Raw genomic sequence first — 18,260 nt, 5'->3', positions numbered from 1 at the left:
CCTAGCCTCTTGAAGCGCGCACCATACATCAGTGGCATGCGGAGCTGAGTGCTCACGAGGACAGGATGTGACTCTGACGCTGGGACCACCTCCTGCTGGAGGCACTCCTGCAGGGCCCATCTGAACACAGGCCGACTGGGACGTCCAGAAAGCGAGTCAAGTTCTGGACCAGGGCTGGACTACAGGACCTTCCAAGTTCCTTCCAAATCAGGAACTCCGTGATTCTAAAGCAAGCCCGGTAGCTGAACTGGGATCTGGGACTGAGGAGCTGCCATGGGCAGCAAATGGGTTAAGGCTCAAATAACTTTTATATATGAATTAATGTGCAGAGTTGGGAGCCAAAATCTGTTCCATTAATTTTTCCATCCATTCCAGGAGCAGTTAGGTACACACAGTAAAGTTTATTTTGGTGCATGGTATACTTCACTCCATTAAAAATAAATTAATCAGCAAATTCCTGGCTGGCTCAGCTCTGGTTTATGTAAACAGTGCCCGCTGCAGCGAGCTACAAGGTGTCATTATCTCACACACACAGAGGAGGCTTCACTCGAGGGCTCCGCTCACGACAAAAGCATCTTAAATAAATGCAGAGAAGGCGGTTTGATTTGTAATGTTTTCATAGAAGTGGGATATACCTCACCCATATAGAGTTTCTTTATATGACTCATTTTATAGCAAGTTAAATGAAGGAAGTTTGATGGGGGAAGGAGGGGCAGTATGGTTCCCCACCCCCTTTCTTCAATTTAAAGAAAGTCCCCCAAGAGATGACCCACACTCAGAGGGAGGAGGGGACTGGCCCTCAAGTGCTCAGACCAAGGTGGCTCTGCAGCATGTGCTCCAGAAGTTGGAAAGGGCACAGAAAGCTGGGCACGGGGCTGGGTCCTGCAATGGTACAACAAAAGCCAGGGAGAATGTTTTCCTCTTCTCCCCAATATCTCATATGAGGGGGGACCAAGAGAGTAAAGACAGCATGTTCCTCACCTGGTTCACTGGAGGGCGACAAAGGAACCTTTGTTCTTAAGGCCTCTTTCCAAATGAGTTGGGATATGATAAGCCTTGGCCATCAGAGGCCTCTGTGGTCCACGAGCACCAGGCCTGGCAGGCTGTGGCCTGGCCAGAATGGTGACTCTCCATGAACTGGGGGCACCAGCAGCAGCAGAGACCCTCCCGGCCCTCTCTCCCTGCTCCTGTCTCTGAGCGGCGGGGCTCCCCTCAGCTTATAGCAACCCCACCTCAGCGAAGTTTCTGAAAGACTCTGGAATAAAGAAGAATCAGGGAGAGTTAATTCTGTTTCTTTTAATGGCCAACTCAACCCCAACTCAACCTAAGCCAGGGGACAGAGCACGGTTACCCATCTTGGCACAGCAGCATCACAAACTGCTCCCAGGCCACAATGGACCCTCGGTGGGGGTGTCCCCTTTCTAACACAGCCCATCTCTTCCGCAGCCTCTGGGAAAAGCTGTCAATCACAAGGTGGCTAGAGGGGCCATGGGGAATGTGTGTGCTGGGGAGCTCCTGCTCAGGGCTTCTCTTGAGGGGGAGGATACTCAGAAGAGCTTCTCCTAGCTCGATACCCTACCAGACCAGAGTCCTGGGTACACTAGAGGAAAACCAACACAAATGGGGCAAGGTATTTGACAGATGCTGTTCATAGGTCAGTTCAGGCCACCTTCTGCAGGGTCTTGGGCCAAGGAGGCACCTCTCTCCTGGCGGTTCTTCAAAGCCAGCCAACCAGCTGCTCAGAGGGACCAGCCCTTCAGAGACCTTCGTCATTATAAATTGGGGAACGGGGCTTCAGGACGCTCTGAGGATCCTTCTCCACTAGAGGGCGCCAGCTCACCTCCCCTGTCAGGAGCAGATCCTCCCCGTTCATGGAGTCCAGGTACTGAATCTGCAGGGGTGGGCAGGAAACAGAGGCAAGGTTCAGGGCAAGATAGATGTGAGGTGGCATAAGGAATCAGCTTTGCAAAGGAGAGGAGGGGGCATGAGGGCACTCTGACCAGGCCAGGGGGGTCTCTGACCTCCCGGATCAGTTCACGTAAGGAAGTTTGGAGAAACAAATCGTTGGGAAGGCTAGGGAATTCCCCATCACGCAGCCGAACACACACAGACGCACACACCCCGACTTCCTGAACTGAAAGGACTTTCTAGGGAGGATGGGTCAGGGAGACGAGCCCTTAGGGTAGGGTAGGGGTTCAGAGTGGCAATGAACGGCACCGAGGTGAGTCACTTCCCTTCTCCGAGATTCAAGTTCCCTTGCCTGAGAAAGGAGATGGGAACGCGTACCTCACAGAACTTATGACAAGATCAAAGGATAGAATGCACACTGCTAGTCACTGGGACTTGCTTTCTCTTAAAAACTATGCATGTCTCCACTGTCTGCTAGTGGGCCCTCACCCCATAGTTAGCTGGCCCTAACTCTGGTCAGTGGGCTCCAGGGTCATCCCTCAGGACAGCTGGGGGCGTTTGTCCCCCAACCAGCTCTATGGAGGGGGGCAGCTGCGACAGAGAACAGAAACGGCTGTGGGGAGATGCGGTCAGGAAAGAAGCAGGTGATCTAAGGAGTGGCCGAGGTCTCGGGAGACCAAGGCCACCTCTGGGAGGACTCCCCAGGGTTGCTAATAAGGACAGCAAACAATGAGAAATGCTTTCAAGTGGCCAGGCAAAAACTAGGGTGAGTGCAGGACCAGAGCAGGAGACTCAGAGGGATGAGACTCCATTTTGGGTAAGAATGCAACTTGGGGGGTAAGGGAAGGGGCAGGAGTACAAAGGCCTCAAGTTATGCCTTGGATCAGGGGCCCCCAGCCTCTGGGCCACAGATTGGTACCAGTCTGGAACTGGGCTGCACGGCAGGAGCTGAGCTTGGAAGTAATATGCTTGAATCATCCCCAAACCATCCCCGACCCCTGGCCCACAGAAAAATTGTCTTCCACGAACCTGGTCCCTGGTGAAACAAAAGGTTGGGGACTGTTGCCTTGGATCATCTCCCTCTTCCAAGAATTCCTTCACTTCCCTTGTTTCCCCTCAGCCTGCTGACCTTCGAACTGAACCTGTCTCTCTCATTACCTCAGGTCTAGATTTCTATACGTCCTGCTGTCCCCCAGGGCAAGGAGATGGACTGACCCATTAGCTTCCCCCAAATCCGCTCCTCTTTCCAAAGACTCCACTTCTCTCCCCAAGGCCACCCTGTGCCTATCTGCTGGGATGAAAATCTCAGCATAACCTGACTGGCTCCTGGGGCCGTCCACCACAGCAACTAGCTCCATGGTGCAGGACCGGAGTCTGCTCAGGCCCCAGCTCCCTGGCCTTCCCAGGTCCCCTCGGTCAGACTTAGCCTCTCCTCTCTTTGCTCCTCCCTGTATCACACCACAGACCGACTTCTTCCAGGGGCAGCCTCGTGCCTGACTGATTTCCTTGCCAAACCAGGAGCCGCCTCCTCAAGGGCAGGACTAAGACTCATTAATCTCTGCTTTCTGAACAGAGTGCCTGGCACAGCAGGTGCTCAGAACGGCTGGTGACAGAGCTGGGTCCCTGTCAAAGCTCCACGCTCCCCTAAGAGCCCCATCACTGGAATATGCGACTACTTTTTTTTTTTTTTTTAAGATTTTACTTTTTTTAGAGAGAGAGGAAAGGAAGGAAAAGAGGAGAGAAACATCGATGTTTGTGAGAGATACATCAGTTGGTTGCCTCTCACGTGCCCCCAACTGGAGACCTGGCCCACAACCCAGACATGTGCACTGACCAGCAATCTAACCGGCAACCTTTTGGTTCACAGGCCGGTGCTCAATCCACGGAGCCACACCAGCCGGGGCAAATATGGGACTTCTTATAGGGGCATTAGTATACCAGCCCCTTCCTTTAGGACCCTGAGAGGTCTCAGCTATGCCCTCGTCGTGGCCCCTGGCATAAGCCCACCACAGCAGATGGAAAAGTTGGGCTGGTCTCTCAGAAAACATAGCATTTGCTTTGCCAATTGCTACTCCTGGCCGAGGGCGAGTCCAGTGAACAGTATGAGTCTCAGAATTCTCTGTGGGTGGGGCCCTCTGGCCATAGTGCCTTCTCTCTGGCTCTGGCAGATTTGAAGAATGGTCACACAGAAGTTCCGGCTTTGGGGGCTCTCTACCCTTTGGGTCTGAAAAGCCTCAGTATGAGGTTTTTCCAGCAATCAACAAGATGGTCCCATTGGCCGTCTTCTCCTTAAGAGCTGGGGCCCGGCCTTCTGTTTTCTGGCTGTTGGAGGCTTGCAGGCCAGGACACAGGTGAACAAGAGAAATACTGTGGGGTGAGGCCCCTCCAGCCTCAGGGGCTGGGCCCAAGGAAGCAAAGGTGTGACTCATGGGACAGCCTGAGCTGATGAGCTGTCTGGAGCAGCTGAGGCCTCTGGCTGCTCCATGAATCACCAGCTCGGGGTTGCAGGCCAGCTGCGAGGGCCGACTCACTGGGAGACCCTGGAAGGGCCTCTATGTTCCTCTTCCCTGCGACTCTAATCTATAAAGTAAGGGTTTCCCATCAATACAAGATCAGGGGACAGAGAGATCAAGGAGTGAATTTTCCATGGAGCTTTCTCCTAGACACTTGGGTGTCAGGGAGCCCTGAAGAGCCCGGACACTGCGGAATGAAGTAGGGGGACTCTCCTGGACTATGCAAACTAGGGAGAAGCTTGAGGGGTATCTATAGAATGCTGTCTGGAGCCCAGCCCTGCTAGAAATCAGGAGCAGGAAACACAAATCCTGGGGCTCAAAGTGGGTACAGAAGGGGGGCTACAGGGGGTGGTTGCACTGTACCCCATGCCCACACTTTACAGGACTGTGAGTGCCAGGGTCTAGCACAGCACTTGGGGCGCAGAAAGTAGTAAAATATGCAATGAATGAATGGCTAAAGTTTTTGAAAGCAGAAGACGACTCGGTGCCTTTTCTCCTATTCCCTTCCCCAACGCCTGGCCTCGCTCACGGTGGATACATAGAAAGTGCTCTTCATCGGTGCCCACTGCCGACAGGATTTGGTCACAATTCCCTCAGGCTGGCCACTGGAAACTCAGCCTCTCATGGTCTGCTGGCCGTCCAGCACCAACAGACCTCAGGTAGGACCTGCTTTCCATGAGACTCTGGAGGGGAGGGGAATGGCTGCTCACCTGTTTCCTCACATATTCCACCAACAATTCGAGGTGCCGAGGGTCTTCACATTTCTGGTTGAAGAACATTCTCCAGAGGGCGGCAGCCAGCCCGTGATCATCTGAAAGGAGCCCCTGGAACACAAAGTACAACAACTGGTCTTCCGGGGAGTATGGGAGAGCCATGGTACAGAGGCTGGGGATATTGTGAATATGCTGGTAACCACAGAATCGGCTCTGAAGGACATTACAGACACTATGAGAAATGGGGGAGCTACACGGCAGAGCTGGAAGGGGTCTTCAGGGAGTATCTGGTCCAAACTCTCCATTTTCATACAGAGGAGAAACACAGAAACCAGAGGGCTGAATGACTGGCGAAGGCTGACACACAGAGATGGGGCTCACGTCTGGTTGGCCCTCCCCAGCCACAGCTCCCTCTGCCCAGCACTGGCTCCACTGCTGTCCACAGGCATGGGCTCGAAATAATTCAGGGTTTATATTTTTCCCTAAGAACAGAGGTGGGCGTGGACTGCACCATCTCACCTGGCCCAAGGGCACATACCTGCAAAGCAGCTGGCCCTTTGGGGAAGGAAACTAGGCACCTTGGCCTCAATGCCACCCAGCTCTAGACCTGCCATGGCTGGCCCAGCCTCTCTCCAAGCAGAGAAACAGGCTGTCCGCCAGGATTGCCACAGGTCACAGAGGGACTGCGCGGACCCTGTGTGCATGTGTGCCTAACACCGTCTCTCCCAGCACAGAGGAGACCTCTGTTGGGAAGTCCAAGTATCACAGAGGCCAATCAGCAGCTGAGACATGGACCAGGGCCATCTTCTAGCCTGGACCTCTAAGGGAGGGCGGGGGAGGGTCTTGCTTCCTGGGGTAAGGGTGACTAAAGGGAAGGGCCCTGAGAGGTTGCTCTGTCCAGGTGCCAAGGTAGCATGTGGAACCAGATGAAGTGCTGACCGGGAGTCAGAAAGCTGGATCGAGTCCTAGCTCTGCCTCCGCCAGGCTCAGAGATGGCAGGCAATTCACTAAACCTGAGTCTCCAACTTCTCAACTATAAAACAGCAATGAAAATGCTTGCCCTCCTCACAGCACCCTTGAACTATAAACGTAAGATGTAAAGATGTTTTGTTGAGTGTAATACGTCACACACAGAGATCAGGAGCCTGTGTCAGCAGGCACAGTGCGGAACTGGGTGAACAACAGTGGGATCTGGGGATCAGACCACTTGAGCTCAAACGGCAGCTCTGTCACTTGATGGTCGCATGGCCTTTGGAAAGCTACTAGCCCTTCCTGAGCCTCAGTTTCTCACTGGCTAAACAAGCCAGCGATACCTAGCCCACAGAGTTGTGAGGATTGAGAGGTCATGGCCATGACGCCCTCCCTGGCTGCTGTGGTTCGGTGTGTTGAGCACTGGTTTGCACACGGGAAGGCCGCCAGTTCAATTCCTGGTCAGGGCACACACCTGGGTTGCGGGCCAGGTCCCTAGTTGGGGGTATGTGAAAGGCAGCTAATCGATGTTTCTCTCATACATGGATGTTTCTCTCCCTCTTTCTCCTTCCTTTTGCCTCTTTCTAAAAACTAAATAAAATCTTTCAAAAAGGAGATAGAGATCATGGCCAAGAAAGACTCTGTAAGTGGCAAATCATTACACAAAGACCCAAGACCAGGTATTTGACATATGTTGTGGGCTGACCCTCCGGGGCACTGCAGTGTATGAGGTCTGGCGTCAGGTCTGCTGTCAGGAAAAGCCACGTCCAGAAATAGTGCACCTATTCCAAATGCCCCTGCTAGACACCCCTTCAATCCCGCCACTTAAGAGACTATCCTGGCACAATGGCTGAATCAGGAAAACCAGCTGCTTCCGGTAGATGGGGACAGGAGCCAAGGACGAGCTCAGGCACATCACTGTTTTCCAAGCCATTTGCTAACACAACAGCCTGCCTGTGTCAGAAGTGCCCTGGGCACATGCCGGAGTGCTGCTGGCAGCAGCCCACCGGCGCTACACGGGAAGGAACAGGAGTGCGAGCGGGTGTTGTGAGGACTTGGAGAATGAGCACAGAGCGCCGGACAGCAAATGCCTGGGAGCCATGGCCTGCTGCAGACAGGCGGCCTTGGCGGCGGGTGAGATGGCCAGGAAGAGGCAAACCATAATCGGTTCCTGGAGTGTGAAAAGGAAAAGGATGTCTCAAGACTCAGATCAAAAGGGACAACAGCTTGACTACTCCGAGTTCCTTCTCACACCTGGTTCCTAATGACCATGGATGCCAAGAAGAACAGATATTATTGTCCCCATTTGAAAGGAAAGTACACGGAGGCCTAGAGGTTATCTAGCTAATTGGTGGTAGAACTAGAACCAGAATGCACTGGTGCGGTGAGGGGCCAGTGCCTGACTAGCTCTAGTTAGGGTGCACTACCGGGCACTCAGCGCAAGTGCAATAAATGGTTAAATAAGTCTACAAACCCAGCGCCAGCCTTCATTCCAGCATGCTGCCAGTAAGTCAGTGGAAACAAATGGGAGACCGGTCTGTGAGAGTGTAAATTTCAGACAAGGAAGCAGGAAGAAAGGGTGCCTTGGGAGCAAATACTAGGTTGCGTAGCAATTTGCCCACCATCTACTAGGGTGCCTGCTTGCTTTCTCTCCGACAGAAAAAAGGAAAAAGGCGTCCTTCAGGAAACGAAGACACCTAGGTCTAGAGTAACCGAGAGGAAGCTGAAAGGAACTGTCTTGGCACTGGAGGGCTCTGGTGATAATGAAGGGTTTAGAGTAGCAGAGTCTCACTCAGTGAAGACTGATCTGACACCACGACAAGCTTGGCATGACGTGAGGAACACGATCAGAGCAGCATGGTCTCGCTCACAGGCCGCCTGCGATGGAGCCGAAGGCACAAGGCTAATGCACACCCAGCAGGCTTCAGTCCTGGCGAAGGAGCAAACGCTAACCTGCACAGGGAGGCTCTGAGGTGCAACCGGTCTGTCCGCGGCTGGCTCCCCATTCTGGAGTCTTAGCTTCTATAACTGTTCAGAGACCTTCCCACACTAAGTACATTCCCCGTTATTCTCTATCACGGAACTCTATTTGTGATTAGATACTTGTTTAGTTGTTTACTGCTTATCTTCTCATTAGAAGGTAATGGGGAGATAGTAAGTAAGTGGAGAAGAACAAGATCACATTTGTTTTTCATTCGCCAGTACGTTCCCAGTGCATCACACATGGTAGGCACTTAATAGGGATAGCTGTTAAATTGACAGATGGATGGATATTGAAATGCAGAGTCAAAGACAGAGACCTAGAGAGGTCAGGGAAAGCTCTGTGGAGAAGCGGGGCCTTTAGGAATAGAGACTATATGGAGAACTACAGGATATTCTAAGCAAGAGAGAATAATTTTAGTGTACTAAACATTTATAGAGGGGGCGCCTACAAGGTGCCAGGCCTGGAGCCAGGCCGGCAGGGCCAAAGCTGACAGACTCAGCCACTGCCCACTACAGCTGGTTGTCCAGAGGAGCCTCCATCAGGCACAGCTCGTCTGAGGGGCAGTGAGGCCACTGGCCTGCCATCGGCAGGAAATGGGAATAAATGTGGACAGAACATGTCACAATGCGGGAAGGTGCACAAGAGGCCTGAGGTTCCTTTGGACCAAATGTGTAGCAAACAGTGTCCAAGGTGTCCAGGGCGGGGGCAATCCAAGCAAGAGTCTAGGGAAAGGGTGCGTGAGCACGACGCTGTCCAGTGGAGATCTCTGCGATGACAGAGATGTTATGCAGCCGGTGGCCGCCACCCACAGGTAGTACTGAGCACCTGAAATGTAGCTAGGGCAAATGAGGAACTAAATTTTTAATTTTATTTTAATGAATTTAAATCAAAATAGCCACATGTGGCCAGTACTGGACAGCACAACTCTAGAACCTTGTGACTCCCAGGGTGGCCTGCAGAACTGCCGCATGCATATCCCGCACAGCGCGTTAGCAATGCAGAAGCTCAGGCCTCGCCCCAGACTTGCTGAGTCTAAATCTGACTTTACCTGCACGTTAAAATTTAAGAAAAACTGTTCTAGAATTTCACATTAAAATTACCCAGGGAACTTTTACAACTATAGATGCCTACCTACACCAGTTAAATCCAAACTTTTGAGGGACAGGGCCCAAATATTGGTATTTCTAAAAAGTGTCCCAGACGATTAATATATTTCTCAAACTTTCCCACTCTTAAGAGTCACCTGGGGTACTTATTGAAATACCAGGCCCCATGCCTATTGAACTGGAATCTTCAAAGAGGTGCTCAAGAATAAATTATTTTTTACAGTTTATTTATTTTTAGAGAGAGGGGAAGGGAGGGAGAAAGAGAGGGAGAGAAACATCGATGTGAGAGAGAAACATTGATCAGTTGCTTCTTATACGTGTCCTGACCGGGGATGGAACCCACAACCCAGGCATGTGCTCTCACTGGGAATGGAACCAGCGACCTTTTGCTTTGCGGAATGATACCCAAGCAACTAAGCCACACCAGTCAGGGCAAGGATCAAATTTTAAAATTACCCCAGGTGCCCTGGCTGCATGGTTCAGCTGGTTGAAGCATCGCCCCTTACACCAACAAGGTTATGTATGGGTTCGATCCCCGATAGGGGTACATACAGGAGGCAACTGGTCGATGCTTCTCTCTCACATCAATATACCTCTCTTTCTCTCTCCTCCCTCTCTAAAATCAATAAAACATATCCTCGGGTGAGGATTTAAAAAAAAAGCACTCCAGGTAGTTCCTGTGACCAGGCATGATTGTAAGGTGGCTCTCCCAGGATGGCCCGGGATGGGGGACAGAGAAGAGATACAATTCAGAATATCTTTATTAATATTGGGGAAAGGAATCAACTGAGTCACCTGATATAAAGACTTCAAACAAATGCTAATAGAAAGAGAATTATATTTCTTCAATTCTAAGCTTCATTTTTTTTTCCTTTTTTTTAAAAAAAGATTTTACTTATTTATTACCAGAGAGAGGGGAAAGGAGAGAGAAAGAGAGGGAGAGAAACATCAATGTGTGGTTGTCTCTCACACACCCCCAACTGGGGACCCAGCCCGCAACCCAGGCATGTGCCCTGACCAGGAACCGAACTGGTGACCTCCTGGTTTTCAGGCCAGCTCTCAATCCACTGAGCCACACCAGCCCAGGCTAAGCTTCATTCTTTTATATACTGTAAGGTCTCTGAAATCAGAATATATCTCATTTAACAACTCATGTGTAGATTCAAGCATATTTCTCAACTCCCATCCCACTCCCAGAAAAGTCGCGTTAAATTAATGACGCATGTGGTATGCAATCTAAACTGCTCTAGCATTGAGGCTATCTAGTGGATTGGGAATCAGGAAACCGCAATCTTAACCAGTCCTATAACCCTAAGCAAGTCATTTAACTTAATTTTTTGGTAAGCTCATCTCCTGGCTTTAATTATTATCTTTAGGCTGATAACATTTCCTCCAGCCTGAACTCTAGTTTCTTACTTTCATCCTTTTATGCATTTCCTCCCTTCCTTCCTCTTCATCTACCCCGTGCCAGGAACCATGCTGGCCAACAGAAATACAAACACAGGAGACACCGCCACTACCCAGAAGAAAACCCCACCCAGCCAGGATGACAGTTAACACTAACGGAGCCAGGCTGTGGAGTCCGGGAGGGCACGGTGAGCTGAGCCTGGGGAAGCTCTGGGACTGTTTCCCAGAAGGGGTGATGCTTACATAAAATCTGGAGGTAACCACGAAGTGAACATAAAAGCACGTGGTTTATTAAAAAAGATGAGGTATGATGAATCGTGGTGGTGTACACACAGGTATTCATTATACCATTCTTTTAACTTTTCTGTGTGTTTGAAATTTCCATCATAACAGTCAGGGGAAGAAAGATGAGACAGATGCTACGACATGGATGAACCTTGAAGACATTATGCTAAGTGAAATCAGCCAGACACCAAGGACAAAACCTGAATGATTCCGCTGACATGAGGTATTAGAGCAGTCAGCGTTACAGAGGCAGAACGCAGAACGGCGGTTTCCAGGGGCAGCAAGGGGTGGTGGGGGGCACAGAATGGCAGAACAGTGTTTCGTGGGTGCAGAGCTTCAGTTTGGGAAGATGGAGAAAGTTCTGGAGATGGATGGTGGTGACTATGCTCAACAATGCTAATGTACTTAATGTGACTAAAATGGACACTCAAAGGTGGTGAAAATGGTTAAGATGTTATGTTATGGATATTTTATAATAAAAAGAGATAGATCTAAGAGTTCTCATGTGGAGGAATGCCCAAATATATTGCTCAGTGAAAAATCAAGTTGCAGAACAGTGTGTACGGTGTGAGTCCCATCTGCATAAAGAAATAAACCCATGGAGCGGGTGTTTGCCCAGATGACGTCTGGGAGGCCACCCAGTCCGGTGTTACCCAAGCTTCCCCCTGGGGCAGGAAGGTAAGCGGGATAGGAAAGGGGACTTCCATTTTCTACTTCAAACATTTGTGTATAGTTGTATGGATGTTTAAAATGAGTATGCATTGCTTTTATAATTAAAGACAAAAATAAAGCGCACCATTTGCCTGGCAGATGGCACTATTTACGTGGCTTGTCTTCCTCTCTCTGGGGGTGCCTGGGGCTGAGAGAGTGACTGATTTGCCTTAGTCCCTCCATCCGTCTCCCCACAGGCACAGGCAAATGAGGGCACGTTCATTCCAGTTGCCATTGAAGGTGAAATAACACTGAGCCATAACGGCAGGCAGGTCGTGACGGCCACTGAGGCCCCCCTCAGAAGCTCTCACCACAAGCCTTTGTTGGGGGAAGCCACTGTTCTGCCCGAGGCTTCGCCAATGATCTTACCTCATCATATCCCAAGATTGCTGCATAGAAATTATTTGTCATAATCATCATGTTCTTCTTCAGGATATAGGGATTAACCTACAAGAAACAAAATCACAAAAACAAAAGCATGAAAGAAGGGAACAAACCAAAAAGCAGAATCTTTGGTTTTAGCTGTCAAACACTCTTAGAACAAAGACAGACGGTCCCCTAACAGGTCAAACTGCCAGGTCAGCCCATTTCCCTGATCTGTCAGGGTTTTCCCCAGTCTGAGGGCTTCTTTTAGGTTTTGATGCCCAATCACACAAAGCAGTAACTCAGTTCAATGAGGTTGCTATGTCAGGCTTTGTGCTGGACCCTATGAGCACAAAGCAGAAGAGACAGTTGCTTGACTGGAGGAGCGCACAGTCTAGTATCAGAAAACAGACATGGAAACACTGCAGGCGACCCCTGAACGACACAGCTTTGAACTGTGCGGGCTCGCCCACACACAGCCTTTTTCCCCAGTAAGTGCCTGTACTATTCTCCACCCACAGTGGGGATCCGAGGATGAGGAGGGCCAACTCCACGTATGGATCTACACCAGTCTATACAGGGGACTTGCGCACCCACGGATTCGGGTATCCGCAGGGGGTCCTGGAACCAGTCCCCGGTGGACACTGAGGGTAGTTAAGTTTTGGGAGAGTCAGAGTTGTACATGGGTTTTCAGCTGCACAGGGGTTCAGTGTCAGACTGTTAAGGGTCAACTGCAATTATCCCGCAACGTGTTATCTCAAATTCTACTCCAAAAGTGGTGAGCCAGAAATGAATTTTGATACAAATGATCTCTGCTGGGGGCACTGGGGAAGAGTGCTCTAGGAGGTCACATTTAAGTGGACCTCGGAGGAGGAGGCGGCTGACAGAAGAGTAAAGGGAGAAGGGATGACATTCTAGACAGAGTGACCAAGGTGTGCAAAGGGGCAAAGGCAGGTAAGAACATTTAGGAGTGACAAGAAGGGCGAGCGGTAAGGTATGTTGGGCCTAGTTGGGAAATGTCCTAAGGATCATGGGAAAGAGCTTGATGTGGTAAAGGGACAGGAGGAGGTCGTGCCAGATGTGGGAACAGAAGCGGGAGAGGCAGGACTCTGAGATGCTGAGGAGAAAGGGGGGACTCTGAGGCCACGGACAGAGGAGAGAATAAGATGGGCCGAAGCCCTAAGTTGGTTAATATGAAGAGACTACTTTAGAAATGCTGTACCAGTGAGACCGTTGAGACCCTGAGGGGATTCCTCTCAGAGACCGGCCAGGAGGGCCTTCAGGGCCTAGAGTGAAGTTCACTGAAAGTCTTCAACAGGGTAAAACTTTGACCTCCGGACCTCCAGATGTAGCTCAAGGGCAGGATCCAGCTTTCGTTCCTCTCTGGAATCCCACATTACAGCAGAAAGCCTGGTGTAATGTGTAATACACAGTGGGACTCATTAAATATTTAAGCTGACAGGTTTTAGAAACAACCAAAAGTCACGTGGAACTTAATATGGAGAATAAGATCTGTGCTTAACAGCCCCGACCACGGCCATCACTTCTTCCGTTCACTGAGCACCGGCGAGGGGCTCTAACTGTCTTCTCTAACTGTCACGGGAACTCCGAGAGGCAGATGCGCTGTAGTCATGCTGTTACAGACACGGAAAACTGAGACTCCGACGGGTGAGGTGACTTGCCCTAGGTGCCACCACAAATTAGTGACAAAGCTGAGAAGGAGCATCCGGGTCAGTCTGATCCCAGAGCCCAGGTGCCTTACGTTCTCTCAGTTTGTGCCTTCAGGAGGATAATTTTACTTTGGATCATAAATCAATCACTGAGTGATTTAATCCTGTGGTTTAGAGCAGGTCTCTGAAGAAGGGCAAAGAAGAATAGTGAAGGATTTAGTCAGAAACCCTGGGTTCAAGTCATAATTCTGCTATATACATAGGATGTGACCTTGGGTAAGTCAAGTAACCTCTGAGTCTACTTCCTTGTCTTTTAAGTGTCTTAGACACAGGGCTGGTTTGAAGAGCAAATGAATTAGCATGTATTCATTCATTAATTCAACAGTGTATGCCGAAAGCTTTAGAAGTTATGAAGTGCTCTGCAAATTCAAGGAACTATGAATAATACCTTTTTGACCTGCCTGCATAAAACTAGAATCAATTCTAATACTTTATAGTCATGAACAAGTTTCAAAAAGGAAAAGAGAATTGTGAAGCTCAAGACTGGAAAATGTAAGACTAGATGCAGGCTGGTAGTACAATCCATGACCTTTCTACACCACCTTCAACCCAGGCCGAATTAGCCATCCGTCCTTTGTGTCTCCAGGGCTCTCTGTCCACACTTCTCCCCCTGGGTGCACGACATGGTTTAGAGTTGCCTACGTACCTGTCTCTCCCACCAGTCTATGTGCCACGCAAAGGTCATAAGGAACTCTGTCTGATAATCTCAGCACCCCGAGCACCTGGTCCAGCGCCTGGCCCTGAGCAGGGTTTACGACTGGAATGCTGATGACTGAACCCTTACAAGGGCCTGACTGCCACGCACGGCATGTTCTATCCGGCGGTCCCCATCTGTTTGTTTCCTTTTTTTGCTTCTGAGTACCTTGCATGTTTCTGAAATTTCAGAAACATATACCGCCAAACTTCTACTGCCTCATCTTCTGGAATGGACTAAGGTGAAAGGAGCTAGATTACATTCTTCCTGCTAACCTTCTCTCCTTTCCTACAACACAACATTCTTCCTGCAATTTCTGTAAAGTGAGGATGGGACTACAACCCAGACCTGTTGACATCTGCTTTGGCGCTTTCCCTACTTCCACACTAGTTGTTTTCCTAATTGTGCAAGAAGAACCAGAGCCATAAACAGACAGCATCAGAAATGTCGAACACGAAGGAAGGAGCATCTCTCAGACGTAAACATTCACTGAATCTGCTCACAGAGCTGGTTCATGTGTGGCATCAAACCAGAAGGCTTTGGAGGTAGAAGGGCCCTCAGAAATCACCTAGCTTAATTCCTTTGAGAAAATGGTAAACTGAGACCCAAAAAGGAGAAGACACTTGCTCAAGGTCACACATTAGGTGTTAAGAGTCAGGATTAGAACCCGATGTCTGGATGAGTGCTTTTTCCTATTTCACCATCTGCAGGGCATTTCCAGAGATCATCAACACATTAATCTGCAAACCTCAGTTCTTGCTTTCCTACAAGGTCTATTTACATAGGAACACACTTTCTCCTCTTGGGATGCACCTGCATTCTGGCTGGCTGTTACCCAGCAAGAGTGGAGAGCAGGAGTGGAATTCTTCATTAGCAAGGCTCTTCTACCTCTTTGTCTTATATCCTAACTCCAGTGACCTGTCAGCTGCCTCTCCCCTTCACCTCTAGCTGAGAAATGGCACACTGCCCCAGCTAGAAATGGTTTTCAGATATCGTCACCCAGGCTGGATTAGATCATGAAAAGGGCCCTTCCTGGAAGAGGGTGGAAGCTTGATTAGTGCAGACACATGATATGCAGGCAACAGGTGAGAGTAAGTGAGAACAGCTTCCTAACTACTGGACTCACCCCACTGGGCCCTTCTAGCCAGCCCAGCAGCCAAGGGGAGCTGGATATTCCTTCTGGTGAACCTCTGTTGGGGTTTTATTCTCTCACTCAGCTCTTGTTTGCGGGTGTGCAGGTCCTGTGTCCCCACTGCCAGATCATTCTGTATGGAGCACCCTGGCCATGAATACAAAGATGGAGAAACTCCTCCTGGACAGCAGCAGGCCATTTTCTCGTTAAACGCTTATCCTTTCCATAATGCTTGGCTTTTTCTTTTTTTTCTTCAGAATGCTTTGCTTTTTATAAAAACCCATACATACAGCACCACCACAAGGAAAAGGTTCCTTTTATATCAGTTACTCATATTTTCCCATTTATTTAAGCTATTAAAATTCATGCAGATATTTTATAAGCCATCAGGATTTGGTGACTGGTATTACTGAATGTTTAATAATAAACTAAACAGAAGAAATCAGAGGGTTAAATGATGACTGCAATTCCTGTAATGACTTAATTAAATTTTTATTGAGTACATAAACTATGATGTCATTTCTAGCCAACCATGGGTGTGTTTTCCCAGCATGTCACAGGGTGGGGGCACTCAATAGGAGGCTAGGCTAAATGAGCAGCGAGTCTCGGCTGAAATGGGGAGGGGAGCAAGGCTCATGTAACGCACTCAATAAATTATCCGTTCATTTTTAAACAAAGTCCATGAGTTATAATATATTTGCCATGCACTTTTTATGACATAATAAAAATGTTACCTTAAGGATTACTTAACACATACTACAAATGTTATAGCAGAGGCAGGCACAAGGGGCAAAGAAAACAAACATGAGCAGGCCAGAGACGGGTCCTGGAGTTTACGTCCCAGGGGAACAGCACAGTATATTAAAAAGGGAACGCAAAAAAGGGAGGGGGATGCAAGAGTTCAGGGTCACTAATCGGCAGATTAATGAATGAGACAACCAACAGGGAACACAAGTGGAGCAATAATGAATCTTCCAAGGCACATGTTTAATTAATGTGGTATTCTTGAGGAGGAATACTAGCTTTAAAGAGATGCCAGTTCATCTGAGGCCAATTCACTACCCTCTTTCCTCTTTTTGCTGTCGCTGCTCTTAAAGACAGTTTAAGTGACAGCTTAACAGAGAAGTCTGATTATGTAGGTGGGGGGACTGATGGAAGATCAAGTTTAAACTCCTCCACAAGCTCTGCAAGGTTCTTTGTGATCTGTTCTTCATGGTTTTTCCCACCTCATCTCCTCCTGCCTCTCCCCTTTTATCTCATCCTTCAGTCAGAGTAAACTATGAGCAATTTCCTCAAACATGACATGCGCTCTTAGAGCTCTTACGCATCCTGATGCTGGGAATCCTTCTCCTTTCTTTACCCACTGGGGTGCTAACTCCTTCTTCTCTAAGACTCAGCTTGCAAATTATCTCTTCAACAAGGCCACCGCTCTCCCTAGTCTGCAGGTGCCACAAAAGTGATTTGAGTCCAGAAACTGTTTACCATGTGTCAAGAAATACGCTAAGGGCTTTATGCATATACAAGCTCATTTAACCCTTCCCGACAACTCTATGAGATGGGCACTGTTACTCTCCCCACTTGAGAGAAAAGGAAACAGGCTTAGGAAGGTTAAAGGTTACACAGCCAGGAAACAGTAGGTCAAGATTAGAATACACAGCAATCTGTCCATAAATAGCATGGCTGCCCCTTCATGTACTCTACACCCCGGGTTATCTGCAGAGGCAGGGCTAAGAAGTGCTAGTATGTCTTGGGTAAACACAACTCAGAGAATCCCAATTCCAGCGGTAGGGAGAGATGTGCCAGCAGATGGGTCATCAGTGGCCAGTTACTAATACATCAGACATCTCTAGTATACCTGAGTCCCACTTCTGGAAAAACTGGGGTGGGGGTGGGGGGGAACAGTGTAATGATGGTGTCGGAGGGGAGAATGGAAGAAGGTTGGTATTAACAACCCAAGAACTGATGAGCACAAAGGTGAGAAAAAGCTTTAAGGCTACTAGCTTGAGGCAAAGTTGCTAATAGAATGAATGAATGAATGAATGAATGATAAAGGGTGGCTAGGGTTGCTGACTGAAGCATGAGGAATATATCCAATTCATCCTAAGGTTAAAATGCAGTGCAAAGACTGCAGGTCGGGTTTAGCTGTCGTTGTAGTAGCCAGGAATGCCATCAGCATGCTTTGCAGTATCAGCGCCATGGGCCACCGTCACTGCATAGCAACAGGCTATGTGCGCAGAACATCATCCCATGCGAATTTAGTATTAGAAATGAGCAATATTAGGTGAGATATACAGAAACAGGTGAGAACAGATAGAAGAGAAAAAGGACATGGAGAGGCCAAATACACAAGCGTGCACCTAAGTCATTCACTTGCTTTATGACGGAGGATCTTTTAGCAGTGATCACAAAATACAACAAACAAAACCAGCTCTAACTGTGTGTGTGCATGTGGGAATGTGTGTATTAGAGATGCTACAGGATCGGCAAAGGCAGAACCAGTAGCCTTAATTTCTGAATGGTCACAAAGAACAGCAGTCCTTTCCTCGGCCTGGAAAATAGCCAATAGCCAATAGCCAAGAGATGGCTGTCCTTGAAAATTAGTCTTTTACCCACTTGACAAGGCCAAGGCACACACACATCAGTAAGTCTGTCATCACCTTGAAAAGAAGCTGATCAGGTACATTAAGGTCCTGGGGAGATCAGACTATCACACCGATTTAATTTTCTCCCATACCAGGACATATG

The 18,260-nt window shown here is 49.0% G+C and overlaps 1 protein-coding gene across 1 annotated transcript in view; it reads right to left on the bottom strand.

Moving 5' to 3' along the window:
- Positions 1–381: 381 nt before the first annotated feature.
- The window catches only part of UQCC1 (ubiquinol-cytochrome c reductase complex assembly factor 1), a 93,600-nt gene continuing 75,721 nt past the window's right edge, over positions 382–18,260 (bottom strand). Inside the window, exons 8-10 of the mRNA XM_024559260.4 lie at positions 11,966–12,043; positions 5,132–5,245; positions 382–1,891 (exon numbers count right to left, since the gene is read on the bottom strand). Of these exons, the coding sequence (XP_024415028.1) occupies positions 1,757–1,891; positions 5,132–5,245; positions 11,966–12,043 (327 nt within the window). The 3' untranslated portion in view covers positions 382–1,756. The remainder of the gene's footprint in view (positions 1,892–5,131; positions 5,246–11,965; positions 12,044–18,260) is intronic.

Source organism: Desmodus rotundus, chromosome 6, assembly GCF_022682495.2.
Source record: "Desmodus rotundus isolate HL8 chromosome 6, HLdesRot8A.1, whole genome shotgun sequence".
Lineage (NCBI taxonomy): Eukaryota > Metazoa > Chordata > Mammalia > Chiroptera > Phyllostomidae > Desmodus > Desmodus rotundus.
The sequence above is the reverse complement of the archived record's forward strand: the minus strand, read 5'-3'. Positions and strand labels throughout refer to the sequence as shown.